The sequence below is a fragment of the Scyliorhinus canicula genome, chromosome 21 (genome assembly GCF_902713615.1).
Source record: "Scyliorhinus canicula chromosome 21, sScyCan1.1, whole genome shotgun sequence".
NCBI lineage: Eukaryota > Metazoa > Chordata > Chondrichthyes > Carcharhiniformes > Scyliorhinidae > Scyliorhinus > Scyliorhinus canicula.
In genome coordinates this window covers 54,399,471-54,419,407 of record NC_052166.1, presented here as the reverse complement: position 1 = coordinate 54,419,407, position 19,937 = coordinate 54,399,471, and the positions used below count along the sequence as shown (strand labels likewise).

General features: G+C 44.0%; 1 protein-coding gene across 1 annotated transcript in view; it reads left to right on the top strand.

The window, feature by feature from the left end:
- LOC119955595 (complement C5-like) overlaps positions 1–19,937 on the top strand; it is a 193,434-nt gene that overhangs the window by 103,667 nt on the left and 69,830 nt on the right. The window contains 7 exon segments of the mRNA XM_038781948.1: positions 6,908–6,990; positions 7,074–7,213; positions 8,200–8,430; positions 13,641–13,701; positions 13,799–13,888; positions 19,164–19,376; positions 19,755–19,833. Coding sequence (XP_038637876.1) covers positions 6,908–6,990; positions 7,074–7,213; positions 8,200–8,430; positions 13,641–13,701; positions 13,799–13,888; positions 19,164–19,376; positions 19,755–19,833 — 897 coding nt within the window.

Genomic DNA, 19,937 nt, shown 5'->3' with positions numbered 1-19,937 from the left:
TTTTATTTATTTTTTAAAAATTTCAAGTAATTGGTTGATATTTTAAATAGTTTACTGCACAATTTACACATTAACAGATAGTTCAAAAGCACAATAGAGCATTGCATGCAGTCCACTATATTAAGAGCAATCGTTTGTGTTCGCTAGATGATTGTGCGAATCTGCCAATAATTGCTTCTGCATCCAATTCATCTAACAATTCCTTTTCAATGGATAGCAACATGTATGATTCCAAATTCTCCCCAGATAGCAAATTTCTTAACCTTGTCTTTATGATCTTTAGCCTTGAAAATGTCCTCTCACATTGGACTTGAGTAACTGATAGTGTGCAGATGACTTTATAAAGTTCATAAAGGTTATCATATGCCTTGTCATGAAGTCTATTGGATGCCAGAATTTTTAGTACACACGATGGGCAAGTGCTGCAAATTTTACAATTGTTTCAACTGGAATCCATATTCTCACCATCATTAAGCAATAGCTTTAATACATCACAATTTGAAGCAAAAGAAAACAATTCCAATATTACTTGATTTTTGCTGATTTGTGGAAACAGCTTAATAACACCTTCCAATGCTTCATCTTCAAGGCCCTTCACTGCAATAGTTTTAAACTTTGCCGGGTCCAAGCAGGACAAATATTTATACAACTGTTTGTGTTGTACAAAGCGTGATTCTAGTGACTGGACAATGTGATCCATTATTAGGTTAAACACATTTACTCGAAAATCAGCTGCTTGAGAATCTGAGGAATTTCTTTCATCATCAATAAGCTCATCTGCCATTCTTTTCTTCTTCCTCTGCCTCTTAACTGGCAATGCTGTTTCCAACGCATCAATTTCCAATGTTTGATTTTCATCCATATTCATCTGTGAAATCGTGTCATTACATTTATTTACAAATTCCAACGCCTTGCTGTGAACGTTATCAAATGTTCTTGTCTGTTCCTTCAACTTTGTTGTAGCTGAATCTACCAAACTCCATGCAGTAAACATATCTAAACCACTTGTCTGTAGATAAATTGATAACGGGTTATAGTTTCAAATATATACAAGTAAGTAAATGCTGTCAATATGGTTTCAAACTTTAGAAGACTTTGAAGTAAAACATTTGCTTCATGTTTTATTTTTGCATCAAACTTTTCTGAATCTTGTATCATTGAGAAGCATGTCAATAGATTTAAGAAAGTACGGGCAGCGGCATCATCAAAACGTCCAAATATAGTTGTTGCTGCATTGGATTTTCCTGACCATCTGGTCTATTAGCTTTAATCGTTTCATTTTTTCTTGTCCTAGATGTTTTCCAACAACTTCTATCCATACAGCCATTCTCTTGTATGATGCTTTCACAAAAGTTGCTATATTCTGGAGCAAATTGAAAAAAGAAACTGCAGGCACACAACATTTTGTTGTTTCAGTTATCACCAAATTCAAGACATGGGCATAGCACCATATATGAACATGTTGATCAGCCACATCAGCAATTTTACTTTGTAAACCATTATACTGGCCATGGTAGCTTGCAGCGCCATCTGTGCTATCAGATAAACATTTTGGGGGGTCAATTTTAAGATGCTGTAATGTTTCAATCAATAGATCAAAAAGTCCCTGTCCTGTACCATCATTACTTGGCACAACTGAAAGTAGTCACTCACAGATAATACCTTTAAGCACATACAGAATAATAATGCTAAACTAACCGATGGATGAATTATCTTGCGTTGAATCAACCTGAATAGAATAATATTTTGCTTGAGAAACTTCATGACTAATTCTTTCTTGTATCATAGTCTTCATAATTTTGATTAGCATGTTTATAGTTGTTTTACTCAGGTATGTAACAAGTCCACCACGGCCTTTACTTTGAGCCTTTCCTTGTTGCTCTAATTGTTTGATTCTTTGTTTAGACTTGTTTTGCACTGCAGAAACGTGAGCTGCCATAATGGGGTCATATTTTGCCATCAACTGCACTGTAGCTAAAAAATTGCCATGATTCAGAACCTCATTATCTAGAGTGTAGGCCGATTCATTTCTGTGACCTCGAAAAGGAAGTGCTTGCTTGCCTAACATCTTTATGATGTCTATAATCCTCATGACAATACTTCTCTGCTTCAATACTTCTTCTTTCCTTTTAATTAGTGATGCTGCAAAAAAATTATCTAAGGTGCCATCATTAACCACACTGATATATTGCTGAGCATTTCTGACATGTGTTGTCGATTCATGTAAAGTCAAGCTCTGGCTAATACGCCTGTAGTCACTAAAGCCACGTACAAAGGGTAATGGATTACAAGTGTTGGGAAACTCAAAGGCTAAGCAGTATGAACAATATAAGCATCTATTTTCTTTGTTATATGTTAGCCATTTTCTTGGGACTGAGTCATTCATAATTTTCCTCTCATACAAACGAGCATCAAATGGCAGATCATCAAGTGGCTGAAGTGGATGTTCAGCAAAAAACTGTTTCAGCTTTGCTCGTGATGGATATTGGAAGATTCCAGTAATTGATCTTTCATTTTCTTGCGTAGGTTCATTTACAGGATGTGCTTCAGAAACCAAGTCATTTATGCTTGAAGGAATATCTGATTCCCTGTCACTAGTTGAAGCTATGTGTTCAGATGTTGCAACTACAGGCAGTACAGATACCGGAACAAGGAAGCCAGAAGAAATATTGGGCCTGGGTTGATTAGTAATGGATGCACTTGTATTTGTCTCTACATTCAAAGTAGCTCCTCTCTGTAACTCGCATGTCATTGCATCATCACCATGAGCATTGTTTCTTGCTTCTTGATTATTTGTTGCAGAACTGGATATTGATGTGGATTGTGCTTGTGGTATTATAAACTCTGTAATAGGCCTGCATCGCTTGGCAGATTCCTTCCTTTCTGCTTCTTTTTGTTCTTTGCGTTTTAGTGACCCAGATTTATGGTTTTTCTTTTCCATGCTGGTAGGTGTAATATTCCTGAAATAAAAACTTAATTAAAAATAGCCCACATTGGGAAAAATGAATATTGATGATTGCAAGAATAACTTGAAGGAATGCCATATAAACCCCTACTTGATAAAAAATATAAAATAACTTACTTACACTTACATAGCCTACACAATAGGCTGTGTTCATTAGTCAATACTACTGTGGCCTTTGCAGCTTCAGAAGAGGAGACAATCCACTGTCCAGTGTTCACACCAGCAAGCAACTGAGACAACTGTTGAAACTTAGAAGTTTGGTCTGACTATAGTAAGACATTAAGAATGGTCCCACGACCAAAGTTTTTAAAAATAAATTTAGAGTACCCAATTATTTTTTCCAATTAAGGGGCAATTTAGCGTGGCCAATTCACCTAACCTGCACACCTTTTGGGTTGTGGGGGCGAAACCCACGCAGACACGGGGAGAATGTGCAAACTCCACACAGACAGTGACCCAGGGCCGGGATTCGAACCCGGGCCCTCAGCGCCGTAGGCAGCAATGCTAACCACTGTACCACCGTGCTGCCCCCACCACGACCAAAGTTAACATGTCCAGTTTGATACCAGTGTAGTGTTACAAGTCGCAACCCTTTGAGTTTACCGATCATGGCTTATCACTTCAATATCTTTGACCTCATGATTCACGGTCAAAGGTACCGCTTCTCCTTTTCGGTGACCTCACGACCCTATGTATTGCTTGATATCCTTTCAAGTTGCTGACCATCTCAAATCACAAACTGTAACTTTATCTTTAAATTCACACACTCTTGCTGAAAACATGGATTTCCAACTATGTCCGACCCGGGTGAACCAGCCCCCCCCCCCCCCCCCCCCCCCCCCCCCCCCATTCCTTTTCACATCCGTTTAACACTGCTTTGTTCCTTCATACACTGAGTGATTATTTGTTTGTTTCTTTATTGCATTTTTATTTGGTGTTGCTCTTTTTAAAAACAATTATATTTTATTAAGTTAGAATACAAATCTCAGGAAAGAAGTTGGAGATTTATTTATCTAATTAATTATAATTTTTAAGGGCCCTTCAGAGATTCACGGGCCCCTTCTTGGCTCTCCAGGCCCCGGACCGATGTACCGGCTGAACCAAGACTACTGCTTGATATCCTTTGAAGTTGCCGACTATCTCAAATCACGAATTGCAACTTTATCTTTAAATTCACACACTCTTGCTGAAAACATGGAATTTCCTTAATTATGCCCGACTCGGGCCCCCCTACTCCACATCCTTCCACTACCACCCCTGCTTCGTTCCTTTTCATGCACTGCTTATCTGTATCCTGTTCTCTTATTTTTCTTATTCCTTTTTATTACTAAAACAGTTGTCTGTGTTTGTTTCTTTGTTGCATTTTTATTTGATATAGGGGGCCCACTTCATCAGGGGCCCACTTGCCATCGGGCAAGCTGACACCCTGGCCAGTCCGCCACTGCATACAGTGTATGCTGGCACCATTGAGGGCTTCCATGCCCAGTAGGCTCTGTAGGGATTGGGGTGTTTTATTAACCCCTTTAATCACATTTTAGTTTGACTTTTTAAGCTTCATTTGTGATTTGTTTTTGTTTGATGCAGTATCCCTTTAAGAGGCTGCTCTTTTCATTTGTCCCTCAGTTTGTTTGATTTAGTTTAATTGGTTCACTGTTTTGCTCACAAGTGTCTAAATGAACACAGAAGGAACAGTTGGTGGGAAAGGGACTGGAAAGAATCTGGGCGTGATTCTCCGACCCCCCCGCTGGGTCAGAGAATCACCGGGAGCGGCGTGAATCCCGCCCCGACGCAGGCTGCAGAATTCTCAAGCGCCGGGGTTTTGATGGGGGCGGCAATCGCACCGGTCGGCGGCCGCTAACAGCGCCACCCGCCCCTGGCGATTCTCCAGCCTGCGATGGGCCAAGCGGCCGCCCATTTTCGGCCGGTCCCACCGACGTAAATTTGACCAGGTCCTTACCAGCGGGACCTGGCTCTGCGGGTGGCCTGCAGAGTCCTTGGGGGGGGGGGGGGGGGGATCTGACCCCGGGGGTGTCCCCATGGTGGCCTGGCCCGCGATCGGGGCCTACCAATCCGCAGGCGGGTCTGTGCCGTGGGGGCACTCTTTCCCTCCGCAATGGCCGCTATAACAGTCCGCCATGGCCGTTGCGGAGAAGAACAGCCCCGGGCATGTGCTGGGATCACGCCAGCACAGGCTTGCGCTCCTGCACATGTACCAACTCACACCGGCTGGCGGAGGCACTTCAGGTCCAGTTGGAATGGCGCCAAACACTCTGCTGCCGGCCTAACCCCTGAAGATGCGGAGGATTCCGCACGTTCGGGGCAGCACAACGCCAGAGTGGTTCGCGCCACTCCTCGGCGCCAGTGCAGCCCGCCCCGCCGGTTCGTGGAGAATCCCACTCTCTGGCTCCCTGATGAGCAGGTTGGATAATAAACTTGCTTAAGGTAGAAGAGAAGCTTCAGACCTATTCTTTCACCATATACAATTATTAGAGTTAACAAAATACACATGGCGTCTTTTATATAACTGGTATTATTCTAAGTAAAAAAATTGTATCTGTAACTATAGGAAATCTAGTGTGTGTATTCATTTAATTACTCATTCATTTTTAGTAAATATGTTTGGCTGTTTGCAACCTAACCCGCTACTCGATAGTGCTCATTCCACTATCTCTGACGTTGTACAAGGGAACATGGCATAAACTATTATGGCCAAATACAGTAACCATGGTTTTCTGTTCAATCCTTAGAAACACTAACATTTACTTTGATATTGAACAACAGTGAAATAATAACTTGCATTTGTATAGCACTTTGATATGGCACAACATCCCAAGATGCTGAGTAAGAGCAATATTGATATGAACATTTTTGATACCGAGCAACAGAAGGACAGATGACTAAAAATGTGGTCAAAGATCAGTTGAGCTGGACTGTACATTATCTTAGGTATAAGCCAAAAATGATTTAAGGAGTTTTCTTGATGTGTTTGGCCTCATTCTGTTGAGGTGTAAGTTATTGAATTGGTATTTTCCCATGGCTCGTTCACATTAGTTCTAACTCTTGTGGAGTAGCAGTGCACATAAACTTTCAACTAGGGAGCCCAGTATAGAAACTTAGCAGTTTGGAGGAAAACTATTTGGAACTGTCTGTAAGCTGATGGTAAAGTATAAACGCATATAAAGTAGTGACTGGGTTCAAACACACTGTAAAATGGAGGCGGTTGGTGCATACGTATATACTTGTGATCTTTACTCTTTTACCATAAATGTCCATAGGAAGAAGTTTGATTAAATGAAAACAAAGCAAATATTTGAACATTGAAACTCATAACATATACAAGAACAATTCAATGAGAATGCTAAATTTTGTCTTTATGCCATAGATAAATTGCCAATTGGTTTGCTATAGTGGGCGGGATGCTCCACCCCGCCGCGCCACATATCTGCCTCACCATGTCCCATTGTGGGGCAGCCCCATGCCCCCAGTGCCGGCAAAATGGAGCATCACGCCGGCGGCGAATCCCGCCCACGTATTGTTCATTTAAGCTTCTTGGGCTGGATTCACCACCCCGCAGTGCCACATTTCTGCCTCGACCCGCCGGCGGGATTCTCCATTACTCCAGCCGGTCAATGGGGTTTCCCATTGTGGGGTAGCCCCACACCTTCGGGAAACTCCCGGGCGCCGGCAAAACATAGAATCCCGCCGGCGGAGAATCCCGCCCCTTGTCTACAAATAAAAGTTTCATCTCTGTTAATTGGAAATGGATTTTTTAAAAGTCAACAGAAGTCCAGACTTCAGATGAATATCTAATAAATAAGATTTTTTTAAATCACAGGAGTTGTCTTTGTGTGGTTTTCAACTATTAATAATACAGTAAATTTGTGATTCAAATTTTACATGTGGCACAGATTTACATAAATTTTGTGTCCTCATTATGTCCAGCTCAGGTACTCAACCACTGTTAAAAACATTGCCTGATTCACTAACTACTTGGGAAGTCCAAGGAGTTGGAATTTCTAATTCTGGTAAGTAAACAGCCGAAGAGCTTTAGAACTTGCCAATATTAAGCATGCGATTCAATCCTTCTTAATTCTCATATTTTACACAGGTATATGTGTTGCTGACCCAATAAAGGTGATAGTTTATCAAGATTTTATTCTAAAAGCAAAACTACCTTATTCTGTCGTGCGAGGTGAACAAGTGCAACTAAGAGCTTCTGTGTATAATTATTGGAAGGACAAAAGTGGGGTATATATATTTTAAACATTATTAGAAATATGCATGAAAATGATATGTTGCCAGCTGTCCGGAACCACTTTGAGCAAGGCTTATTCATTGCTGCATTTTGATTATATTAATTTCAGAACAAAGTCAGTCAAATGATCTTATTGAATGATGGTGCAAGCTCAAGGGGCCAAATGGCCTACTCCTGTTGCTATGTCTTATGTCCTATTTGTCTTCTGGGTATCCCAAGGTGCTTCTCAAATACTTAATTAGTTTTTAATTAAACCATTATTATATAACTAATCATAGACAATTTGTAAGCATCAAGTTCTGAATCAACAAACAAGTAATTCATTTTGATGATGTTGGCTGAGGAAATAATGTTGGCCAAGGGATATGCTTTCAGTAGTACAAAGAATTCTCTCATATTCACCTTAACAGGTAGTATCATAGAATTATAGAACTTACAGTGCAGAAGGAGGCCATTTGGCCCATCGAGTCTGCACCTGCTCTTGGAAAGAGCACCCTACCCAAGATCAACACCTCCACCCTATCCCCATAACCCAGTAACCCCACCCAACACAAAGGGAAATTTTGGACACTAAGGGCAATTTATCATGGCCAATCCACCTAACCTGCAGATCTTTGGACTGTGGGAGGAAACCGGAGCACCCGTAGGAAACCCACGCACACACGGGGAGGATGTGCAGACTCCGCACAGACAGTGACCCAAGCCGGAGTCGAACCTGGGACCCTGGAGCTGTGAAGCAGTTGTGCTATTCACAATGCTACCGTGCTGCCCACGGTAGAGGCTCAGTTTAATGTGTCAGCTGCACACCCCTGACTGCTCCAATTTTAAACTGAAGTGTCAGTCCAGACACTTTGTAATTAATCCTGTAATGGAAGTTGAACCCAAAGCCTTCTGCCCCCTAACTGAGCTAAACTACCACTACTGAAGTACATAAAATGTAAAATAAAGCTTAATTACTTGTGCATTATTTTGTTCAAAGGTCTGTGTACAAATAAGTACAGAAGAGGGAACGTGTTTATTCAAAGGTTCTCAAACAAGCATTGAAGGAAAACAGCGTTCTACTTGCCAAAGAAAAACCTTGGAAGGTTTCTCAGCACTTCCATTTACATTCACTGTACTTCCTCTGAAAATAGGTGTCCACAGCATAAATTTCACACTGAACATTCAAAATTCAGCATCAGAAATTATTGTCCACAAATTGAATGTAGTGGTATGTTGCAATTTTTCACTTCATTATCTTCCCTTCCTTTATAAACAAAATTGTAAATTTATAAAAGTATCAACTGGAGCAGGTTAAAATCATAATACAAAATTAAAATATGAATCCTGCTTAATGATATGAATGTCACAAATATAATCTCCTTTTTCTTTCAAAACGGCATTCTCGAAGGTCTTGAAATGTTTGATTCTGCAAGTTACTGAAACTAATAGTGTTAATTTTCACCTTGTAAATTTAAAATTGTACTTTTGATGGTTATTGAATTTTTCCAGAGGTCATTGAACCATACAGATCAGGAAGCTCCCAGCTCCATCAGAGCTGGTTTAGTTTACCTCTGCAAACTGGACAACAATGGAACAATCCAATTTGCCTATAGCTTTCGTTGGGGCTTCTGATCATGTACCACTACCACTGCAACAGGTCCACAGCAGACGCCATCTCCATGGCCCTGCACTCTACCCTGGAACACCTAGATAACAAAGATGCCTATGTCAGACTCCTAGTTATCGACTATAGCTCAGCCTTCAACACCATAATTCCTATGAAACACATCTCCAAACTCCGTGGCCTTGGCCTCGACTCCTTCCTCTGCGACATGATCCTGAACTTTCCAACCCACAGGCCACAATCAGTAAGGATAGGCAATTACATTTCCTCCACGATCATTCTCAACACCGGTGCCCCACAAGGCTGTGTCCTCAGCCCCCTACTATACCCCTTGTACACCTATGACTGTGTGACCAAATTCCCCTCCAACTCGATTTTCAAATTTGCTGATGATACCACAGTAGTGGGTCAGATTTCAAACAATGACGAGACAGAATACAGGAATGAGATAGAGAATCTGGTGAACAGGTGCAACGACAATAATTTCTCCCTCAACGTCAAAACGAAGGATGTTGTCATTGACTTCAGGAAGCGTAGTGGAGATCATGCCCCTGTCTACATCAATGGGAACGAAGTAGAAAGGGTCGAGAGCTTCACATGTTTAGGTGTCCAGATCACCAACAACCTGTCCTGGTCCCCCCATGCCGACACTATAGTTAAGAAAGCCCACCAGCGACTCTACTTTCTCAGAAGACTGAGGAAATTTGGCATGTCAGCTACGACTCTCACCAACTTCTACAGATGCACCATAGAATGCATTCTTTCTGGTTGTATCACAGCTTGGTATGGTTCCTGCTCTGCCCCGCAGGAAATTATAAAAGGTTGTGAATGTAGCCCAGTCCATCACACAAACCAGCCTCCCATCCATTAACTCTGTCTACAATTCCTGCTGCCTCAGAAAGGCAGTCAGCATAATTAAGGACCCCACGCACCCCGGACATATCTCTTCCACCTTCTCCCGTCAGGAAAAAGATACCAAAGTTTGAGGTCACATACCAACCGATTCCTAAACAGCTTCTTCCCTACTGCCATCAGACATTTGAATGGACCTACCTTGTATTTAGTTTAAAAAAAAATAAATTTAGTGTACCCAATTAATTTTTTTCAATTAAGGGGCAATTTAGCATGGCCAGTCCACCTACCCTGCATATTTTAGGGCTGTGGGGGTGAAACCCACGTAGACACGGGGAGAATGTGCAAACTCCACACGAACAGTGACCCAGAACCGGGATCGAACCTGGGACCTCGGCGCCGTGAGGCATCAGAGCTAACCCACTGTGCCACCATGCTGCCCTAACCTCGTATGAAGTTGATCTTTTCTCTACACCTTGCTATAACTGTAACATTATATTCTGCAGTCTCTCCTTCCTTCCCTATGTATGGTATGCATTGTTTGTACAGCATGCAAGAAACAATACTTTTCTCTGTATACTAATACATGTGACAATAATAAATCAAATCAAAATCAAAATCACGATGCAGTAACCAAGATTGTGATTAAAGAAAAGATGAAGAAACGGTTGAGAGCCCTTTTCTAAAGGATCCTTTTTTTAAAGAATGCCTCTTTTGCAAGAATAAAGGGATTATATATAAATAAAAGTTATTCTTATTTTGAAGATGAGGCAGAGATCTAGCAAAGTGGAAGAAGGAGTTCCAGAGTGAAGAGACAAAAGGCTAAATTCCACTGATGGTTAAATCACGGGAGGGATAAATTGTGCAGTGGAGAGATGTTAGCAGAGTGGAGGTCATGGACAGGAACCTTAGATGGATTCAGGCTGCAGTTGTAAGGAGAAGCAAAGATATAGAGATGTTTCAAAAATGTATGGCTGGATTTAGTGGAATCTGCCGAAGAGGGCATGGGGATGACGGTGGGCAGGAGAATCAGGTGGGAGTACCTGCATTGGATTCCAACATCAGGAAAACTGTCCTCAATCAAGTTGGGGGTGGGAAGGGGAAGGGCCCGATGCAGAATCTTGCCTGCCAACTGTAGGAAGGCAATTAGGCTGTAATCTTAATGAGCCACTTAAAGCTAATTATCCCAGAGCCCACCAGAATTTAGTGGCCCCTCTCCCAAACTCACACGGCTGTCCCATGTCTCCCAAAGGCCTCCCAGCAAATCCTGTCAGGTTTGCCAGCGGCCTCAGAGGGTGGTCCCTTGTTGACAGGTATTAGGAATGGGGGGGGGGGGGGGGGTAGGTTACAGAAAGCCAGGCCCTTGCCCTTTCCTTTGACTAAACACCAGTGACCGTCTCCCCACATCCCATCTCATGACCTCACTCACTTGGGTTCAATGATCCTTTGTCAATCATGAGGCTGGTATCATCTGCCGCTCTCGGTGGCATTCCCTGCAATGGACATCTGCTGGCCCCTCATTGGCTGCCAACTTCTGGGAGAGGGATTTCCAACATCTGGGGGCCCTAATCACATGGGAAGTCCAATGCAGGCCAGTTACTTCATTGCATTGGGCCTCTGCCTTAGAAGTGACGCGGGGTTCCTGCTGGTTCTCCAACCAATGGGGAGAATCCAGGACACAAGAACAAAATCTGACCCACTCCCTTGAATTCACTTTGCTAAGAGATAAATGTCAACTGAGGTTGGCAAGGATTGGGTAATAAGTAAGCAGGACTTCAAGCAAGATAGAATCTAGGTGACTGAATTTTGAATGAATTGCAGATTATGTAAAATGGAGCTTGGGCGACTAGCAAAGAGGATGTTGGAAAGTTTGGAGGTTGCAAAAGCATGGTGAGAGTTTCACTAGCTGTGGGGCTAAGGAAGAGGGAGAGATAAAGGGAGACAGTTGGGTAAAGGCACTTGAATCATAGTCCCTTGGATGAGGTATAGTTGGCAAGGAGGCCACTTGTGGTGCCCCACTGAACCAATAAACAGGGTGCAGACTGGAAATTGAACTAAGGATCTTCAGTTCAGCGCAACACAGAGCATTACATTTCACCATATAAATACTTGAGGTGTTATGTTTCTGTTTTTTTAAACATTTTATAATGACCACGGCTACTTGTGATTTGCAAAGAAGATAAATTTGCAACTAATTTTAAAGAGGTTAATTAGACATTGGCTGCAAACTTTTAAAACATGAGCATATGTACATACGAACATACATAGGCACCTCTTGTGATTAGCAGCAGAGAAGTGTTAATCCCCATTCTAAAATTTTGCACAATCCCCTTCTTTGCTTTCAATACTTCAGTGCAGCTAGTAACCTGTCATAAGGGGTTATATCTATTCATGGGTGTGTTGCCTCCGTGAATTCCCTTATATGCCTTGCTGGGGGCACCCAGACAATCTGAAAAGTCAGATGACCATTTATAATAGTGAAATATACACATTGAGGGGCCACAAACTATGCCGAGAAATATACATAACATTATGCTGTGGAATTCATATAACATGAAACAGCATTATAAAATTATGATATTACAAGAAAATGCTCAGCATTTCATTTATATTTATTTTTACAGATACAGTAAACATATTATATCTGTCTACACTTCTTGTCAACATATCCCCTTATAGATTTCTATGTTGAATTTTATAATGAACTACCTATGTAAACTTTTAATGCTGTATTGGCACTCTTCCTCCAGTGGAGGCACTACAGGGCCACCACTGGTTCAAAGTTGTAAGCAGACAATACATTTATAAATATTGACCTGGGGCTTTATAATGGTGAAATAAAATTGACAATTTATGACATCAATATGGGGACAGAATTAAATCTGCATATACTATTCAAGTTATCTGCTTGCTTCACCTGTAGGCTCTCCTGTTTTATAGATCTTACAGTGCAGAAGGAGGCCATTCGGCCCATCAAGTCTGCACTGGCTCTTGGAAAGAGCAATCGACTCCACCCTATCCCTGTAACCAAGTAACCCCACTTAACCTTTTTTTTGGACACTAAAAAGAGCAATTTAGCTTGGCCTCACTTAACCTGCCATCTTTGGATTGTGGGAGGAAACCGGAGCACCCGGAGGAAACCCACGCAAAGACGAGGTGAACCAAAGTCCCTTCCAAAATGGTGAGCCAAAGAAGGGGCTGGTTTAGCAACGGGCTGGTTTAGCACAGGGCTAATGAGCTGGCTTTTAAAGCAGACCAAGGCAGGCCAGCAGCAGAGTTCAATTCCCATACCAGCCTCCCCGAACAGGTGCTGGAATGTGGTGACTAGGGGCTTTTCACAGTAACTTCATTTGAAGTTTACTTGTGACAGTAAGCGATTTTCATTTCGTTTCACGTGTAGACTCCGCACAGTCACCCAAGCCTGGAATCAAACCTGGAACCCTGGAGCTGTGAAGCAACAGTGCTAACCACAATGCTACCATTCTGCCCGTGTCACATTCTGATTCCTCTGTGTCACAGGAAATTAAGTAAATGTAGTCTAAATTGTTTCCCAATTAATCAATTGTTGATTGTTGTTAACCTATACTTCTTCAGCCTGAACTTCTTCATGCATCAAAACTTTGCACAACAGCTGTTAGCACCAATCATCACAGCGACAGCTGACCAAAAAATGTTTTTTAAGATTAAATAAAATAATCTTTGTTACAAAAATAGCTGCTGACACTTCACCTCAGAGTTAAAATTATGTAAATCCCTTGAGATTCACTCATGGTTTATAATCTAATATAAATCTCTCAGTGAGACACTGCCTCATAATCATTCTGTTATCTATTGTTCCTGTAGAAATTCCAGCCATTTAGTACACATTAAAATATTTAAGTGTATATTTTGGTTCTATAAATACAGTGCTTTTTGCATTTTCACTGTTCTTTTTCATTGATAACTTCTGTTTTGGTCCACAGCCAGAAGGTATTAAGAAAGAGAAAAATTTGGGGTACGTATTGGATCCAGCCAACATCTTGGGTATGTTATACACTAAGTTTCCCACATAATATTCAATTGAAGGTTTTGTTTAGATAGTTGTACTAACCCAAGTGATTTTTTGAATTTTTTTCTTTAGGCATAATGGTGAGAAGGATTGAAATTCGACTGAAAAGACCATTAAATATTCTCCCAAACGTAGAACCGAAGAATACGTTAACTGTGCAAGGTAGTATTCCTACTATTTGATTCGTCATGGAATTGAAATATTAAAGAGCTTTAATGTTAAATATTAATGTGAGCTCTTCTGATAAATCAGTGAGTTTTGGCAGGTTCCAGGTGTCTTAATATCCACTCATAGATATAATGAGATGCAGACAGTCAGTGATTGACACACAGGATAACCAATGAACACACATGACACAGAACAACCAATCACCAGACAGGACACTACCACTATAAAACACACAAGGCATTAAGACTCTACCTCTTCTCACTGGATACAGCTACAGAGATAGAGTGCCATGAGCACCTTCTCCATGTGACAGAGAGCTAGTCTGGTCAAGCCAGTCTGAGGTTATCAATTTAGATTAATAGAGTGTCAATCCACAGCAGATTATGTACAGCAACAAGCAAGTTCAATAAAACAGTGCTGGACCATCTCGTGTGTCGGAAGCCTGATTCGAGTCTCACTGCATCCAGTTGCAGTCGATGTTAGACCAACCTCAGATAACACATGATGGCACCAGGGAACTATTAACTCTAACAAACCTACCTCAAGTGACTCTGCAACTACCAGCAAGCAAACATCCAGCGGCATGGAAAAGATCCAGCCCCCTCCGCAACTCCGGATCTCCGGCAACCTCGGCGCCAACTGGAAGGTCTTCAAACAGAAGTTCCTCCTGTACATCGAGGCCTCCGACCCCGAGGCAGCATTGGATGCCAAGAAGATTGTGCTGTTCCTGTCGACTACGGGGATCACGCCATCCACATCTATAACTCACTCACTTTTGCCGATGGCGAAGACAAGACGAAGTTCAAGACAGTTCTGCTGAAATTCGACAGCCACTGCGAAGTCGAGGTGAATGAGAGCTTTGAACGGTGCATCTTCCAACAGAGGCTTCAGGGTAAGGATGAATATTTTCAGTCCTTCTTGACCCATCTCCGCATCCTAGCGCAGTCATGTAATTATGACTCAGCGGCTGATTCCATGATCCGGGATCAGATTGTTTTCTGGGTCCAGTCCGACTCCCTGCGGGAGCAGCTACTCAAAATCAAACAGTTGACCCTCTCCATCGCCATCAAAACATGCGTTGTCCATGAGCATGCCAGAAATTGTTACTCCCGCATCGGGGCGGCAGAAACTGCAAAACTCGCCTACCACGAGGCAGAAAGGGTGCAGACCATCGCAAAAATGCAAGGCCTGAGCATCGAGGAGAGTGGCCGTTTTGCACGCTTTTCACGGGTCCCCACGTATGCGCGCCACGACTGGGAAGACGATGAGGCCGAAGACCCTACTGCGCATGCGGGAATGGCAGCCGTCCACACTGTGCGTGCGCGACGACACACAGAACGCACTGACGTCAGCGTCATGACATATCCAAATTGTGGCTACACCCATTTAAAGCGCCAATGTCCAGCCAAAGGCAGGCAATGTCGACAGTGTGGAAAGCCTGGGCATTATGCGGCCCTTTGCAGGTTTGCTCCACTGAGCAACAGCCAGCGATCTCAGCTGCAGTGCAGACATGTCCGCTACATACAACAAGGCATGCAGGATTCTGATCCCAAAAGCCTAATAGACCCCGATGTTGACTGCCTTGAGTCTCCGTATCGGGTGGGCATCATCACCACACGTGAGCTGGTCTCCACCACACCTGCAAACTGCCTTTCAATCCTGAGTGTGGGTCCTGACGACGAGTAGTGTGCTGTCATCACGGTCAACCAGTGTCACATCCGATTCAAATTGGACACTGGCGAGTCTGCGAATCTCATATCACAGTCAGACTTCGACAGCATCCAAAACCAACCTCTCATTCTTCCACCAGCCTGCCAGCTCCTTGACTACAATGGCAATGCCATAGCTCCCAGTAGATCATGCCAGTTCGCTGTATCTCACAAGTCAATCAAGGCGACGTTAAGATTCAAGGCCGTCCCACCTGACAAGGCATCCCTGCTCTGTGCTCGCGCATGCCAACTCCTAAATCTGGTCCAGCGAGTCCATGTCATGTACTCCACATCTGCGACTGCCTCGCCCAATGCGAACCTACAGGCTGAGATAGATTACATTCTCACGCAATACCACAATGTGTTTGATGAGATGGGCACGCTCCCATATCGTGACAAGATATTACTCAAGCCGAATGCCCTCCCAATCATCCATGCACCACACCGGGGATCAAGGATCGTCTGAAAACACAGCTACGAGAACTCCAAGACCAGGGCATCATTTCAAAGATCACGGAACCAACAGACTGGGTCAGCTCCATGGTCTGCGTCAAGAAACCCTCTGGTGAACTCCGTATTTGCATCAAGATCAAAGTCCTGAATTGCAACATCATGCGAGAGCACTACCCGATCCCGAAGCGAGAAGAATTAACCTGTGAGATGGCTGATGCCAAATTTTTCACCAAGCTGGACGCCTCACGGGGTTTCTGGCAGATACAGCTGGACAAGTTCAGTAGGAAGCTGTGCATGTTTAACACTCCGTTCGGCAAGTATTGCTGCAACTGCATGCCTTTCGGCATCATTTCAGCTTCTGCACTCGTTCATCGAATAATGGAGCAAATGATGAAGGGCATCAAGGAGCTGCGAGTCTATGTGGACGACGTGATCATCTGGTCCACGACGCCTGAGGATCACATCGCTCGCCTCTGACAGGTTTTCCAGAGGAACCACGGAAATGGCCTCCAGCTCAACAGGGCCAAATGTTCATTTGGTCAATCCGCTATCAAGTTTCTGGGTGACCACATTTCACAGCAGGGTGTGCAACCTGATGCTGACAAGGTACTGGCAATCAATGCCATGAAGACCCCAGAAGACAAAAAGGCGGTCCTATGTTTCCTTGGGATGGTAAATATTCTCGGAAAATTCATTCCCAACATGGCATGCCAAAGCACAGCCCTCCGGCATCTCGTAAAAAAAGTCCACAGTGTCCAGTGGCTTCCCGCACATAGAATACATAGAATACATAGAATTTACAGTGCAGAAGGAGGCCATTCGGCCCATCGAGTCTGCACCGGCTCCTGGAAAGAGCACCCTACGCAAGGTTAACACCTATCCCCATAACACAGTAACCCCACCCAACACTAAGGGCAATTTTGGACACTAAGGGCAATTTATCATGGCCGATCCACCTAACCTGCACATCTTTGGACTGTGGGAGGAAATCGGAGCACCCGGAGGAAACCCACGCACACACGGGGAGGATATGCAGACTCCGCACAGACAGTGACCCAAGCCGGAATCGAACCTGGGACCCTGTAGCTGTGAAGCGATTGTGCTATCCGCAATGCTACCGTGCTGCCCTTGGTTCATCAAGCAGAGTGGCTTGAGCTGAAGGCGAAGCTCACCACAGCCCCAGTACTGGCGTTCTTTGAGCCAACCAAGGATACCAAGATATCCACAGACGGAAGGCAGGACGGCATTGGTGCGGTGCTCCTCCAGCGAGATGACTCCCTGTCCTGGGCTCCAGTGGCATACGCATCCAGGGCCAGGACTCTGACCAAACAACGATATACCCAGATCGAAAAAGAATGCTTGGGTCTCCTGACAGCAAAAGTCAAGTTTCATGACTATGTATACGGCCTGTCAAAGGTGGTAACAGACCACAGGCCTTTAGTCCACATAATCTAGAAGGATTTAAATGATATGACACCGCGGCTGCAGCGAATTCTTCTTCGTCTCTGCCGATATGACTTTGAACTCGTCTACACACCGGGTAAGGAGCTGATCATCGCGAATGCCCTATCCCGATCCATCGCCACGCCGTGTGAACAGGGCAACTTCATTCACCACATTGAGGCACAGGTGCAGCTGTGTGCCAGCAACCTCCCAGCCACTGATGAACAAGTTATCCAAATACGCGATAAAACAGCGCCTTACTGTTTCTGGGTGGATAAAGCTCTCCGTGCTCCCGGAGTTGAAGAGGCAGGGAGTGTTGCGCCCATTGATCTGGACCTTCACCATGGAATTCTACAGGTGCTTTGGCTGCATTTGGTCGAGGGTGATCACTCCCAGTTGCGGGTAGTCCGAGTCCTCAGCCGAATCAGATTCACAAAATGGCCGCCACCGTCAGTCGCACATGTTGGGTCTTCGCACATGTTCTTCTCCCCCCCCATCCCCACACCTCTGGCCCGTCGGTACCCGCAGGTGTAAGGGACAGGTGAGTGAAAAAGCAGTAATTTATGCACTGTTTCTGCCTGAACTGCTCTTTAGCTTCCAGACAGGAGTGAGTGATGGGAGCTGGGAAGCGGAGTTCTCTGTTATATTGTGGGTTCTCTATTATGGGGGCCTCTCTGATATGGGGTGTTCTCTTTTATGGGGATTCTGATATGGGGGGATCTCTGATATGGGGTGGTCTCTGATATTGGGAATCTAGTGAGGGTCTCCAATGGGGGGTTATGATGGTGGGACTGGTATAGGGGGTTTACAAATGTGGGATTTTTTTTAAAGAAGCTCAAGATCTGGAGAGAAAACTGGTCTGCAACTGGTGAGCTACTCACCAGTCTGAATCTGACACTTTGAAAATATATGGCAAGGTTCCACACATATTGGGCGGGATTCACTGGCACCGGATTGATGACAGTTTTCTTTCCTCTGCCGCCTCCGAAATGACGTCATCGCGTCACGCGCTGTAGGAACAGCGTTGGCGCATCACCTGGAGGCCCTCCCAGATGCTCCGCCCCCGAACGGCCGAGTTCCCAACTGCACGGGAGACTTGTGGTCTCAGCGGTCGGGAACACGCCGTGGTGGCCGCTGACTGTGTCCACTGCTGCCATAGTCGGCCCCGGAGCCATGCTTCTGACTGTGGGGGGGGGGGGGGGGGGGGGTTCCGCAAGGGCTGGAGGGACTGGTGGGAGGTGGCCAGAGCCTATTTGGGAGGTTGGGTCCGCACACGGCTGCCGCCATGTTTTACGGTGTGACCGCTACAAGTCATCGCCATGCGCATGCACGGTCCGACCATTCTTAAGGAGTTTATATCGTGGGAGCCAGGTGTTTTACACGGTGCGCCTGCTAGCCCCTCACCAGTCGCAGGATCGGTGAGGGTTGGATGCCAGTTTTGCCATCGTAAAACGCCGCAGTTCCCACGCCGGCGTTGGCACTTAGCTTCCAAAACGGTGAATCCAGCCAATTGTTTTGTGTGCAGCCCTTCATCAAAGCTCATAATGGGTTAAACTTTTAGCAATTTACCTTTCTGTTTAATATGCTGACTGACCTGCTGCTGAAATTTTTTTACTAGTTTAGTTGTCAGTTATGCTAAAGGATTTTGTCTTGGGTTCTGACAGGTGATTTAATTGGTGAAACGATGTCCATAGCTTTAAACCCTGAAGGAGTTCACAAGCTAACTAACCTACCTAGTGGCTCTGCTGAATCAGCGCTAATGAGTGTTGCACCAATTTACTACATCTATAAGTATCTGGAGAAAACCAATAGTTGGAATGTGATGGGGCCAAACAGCTTCAAGATTCAACTGAGCATGAAGCAACAAATGAAAGATGGTATGTAATATTTTCATCTATAACTGACATTTTTACAACTAAGTTCATGAAGAATGCTCACCACCACATTTTGGAATGCAGCTTGGGTAAGCAACAGGCTTACTCAGAGACCGCGTAAGGGTTTCAGTTGGTCTCTGGGTGGGAAGGTTGTCCTCAGGTCTCCTTCCCTTGGACTAAATCAGAGGGAGGCAGGAAGACAGTGGATCCCCACATTGTACCTTCCGGCCGGACCACACAGCTGCTTTTGATTCCACCTCTGGTGAGGGTGCATTAAATTCATGCAAAGATGTGAACACTGCAGATATGAGTAATAGAGCACTTTTATTTGTTGTACGGCTATTTTTAATTAATTTTTGTATTTTAACTTCTTTTATATAGGCATTACAAGTATTATGTCCTTCCGTACCAAAAATGGCAATTCATATAGCATATGGAAGGATCAAGAAGGCAGCACTTGGTAAGCTCCCCAAAAGGGAGAATTGATATTTGCTCATACCAGTTGTCAGAATGGTATGTAATTACAGCTTAAAAAATTAAAAGAAATTGACACAGTTTAAAATG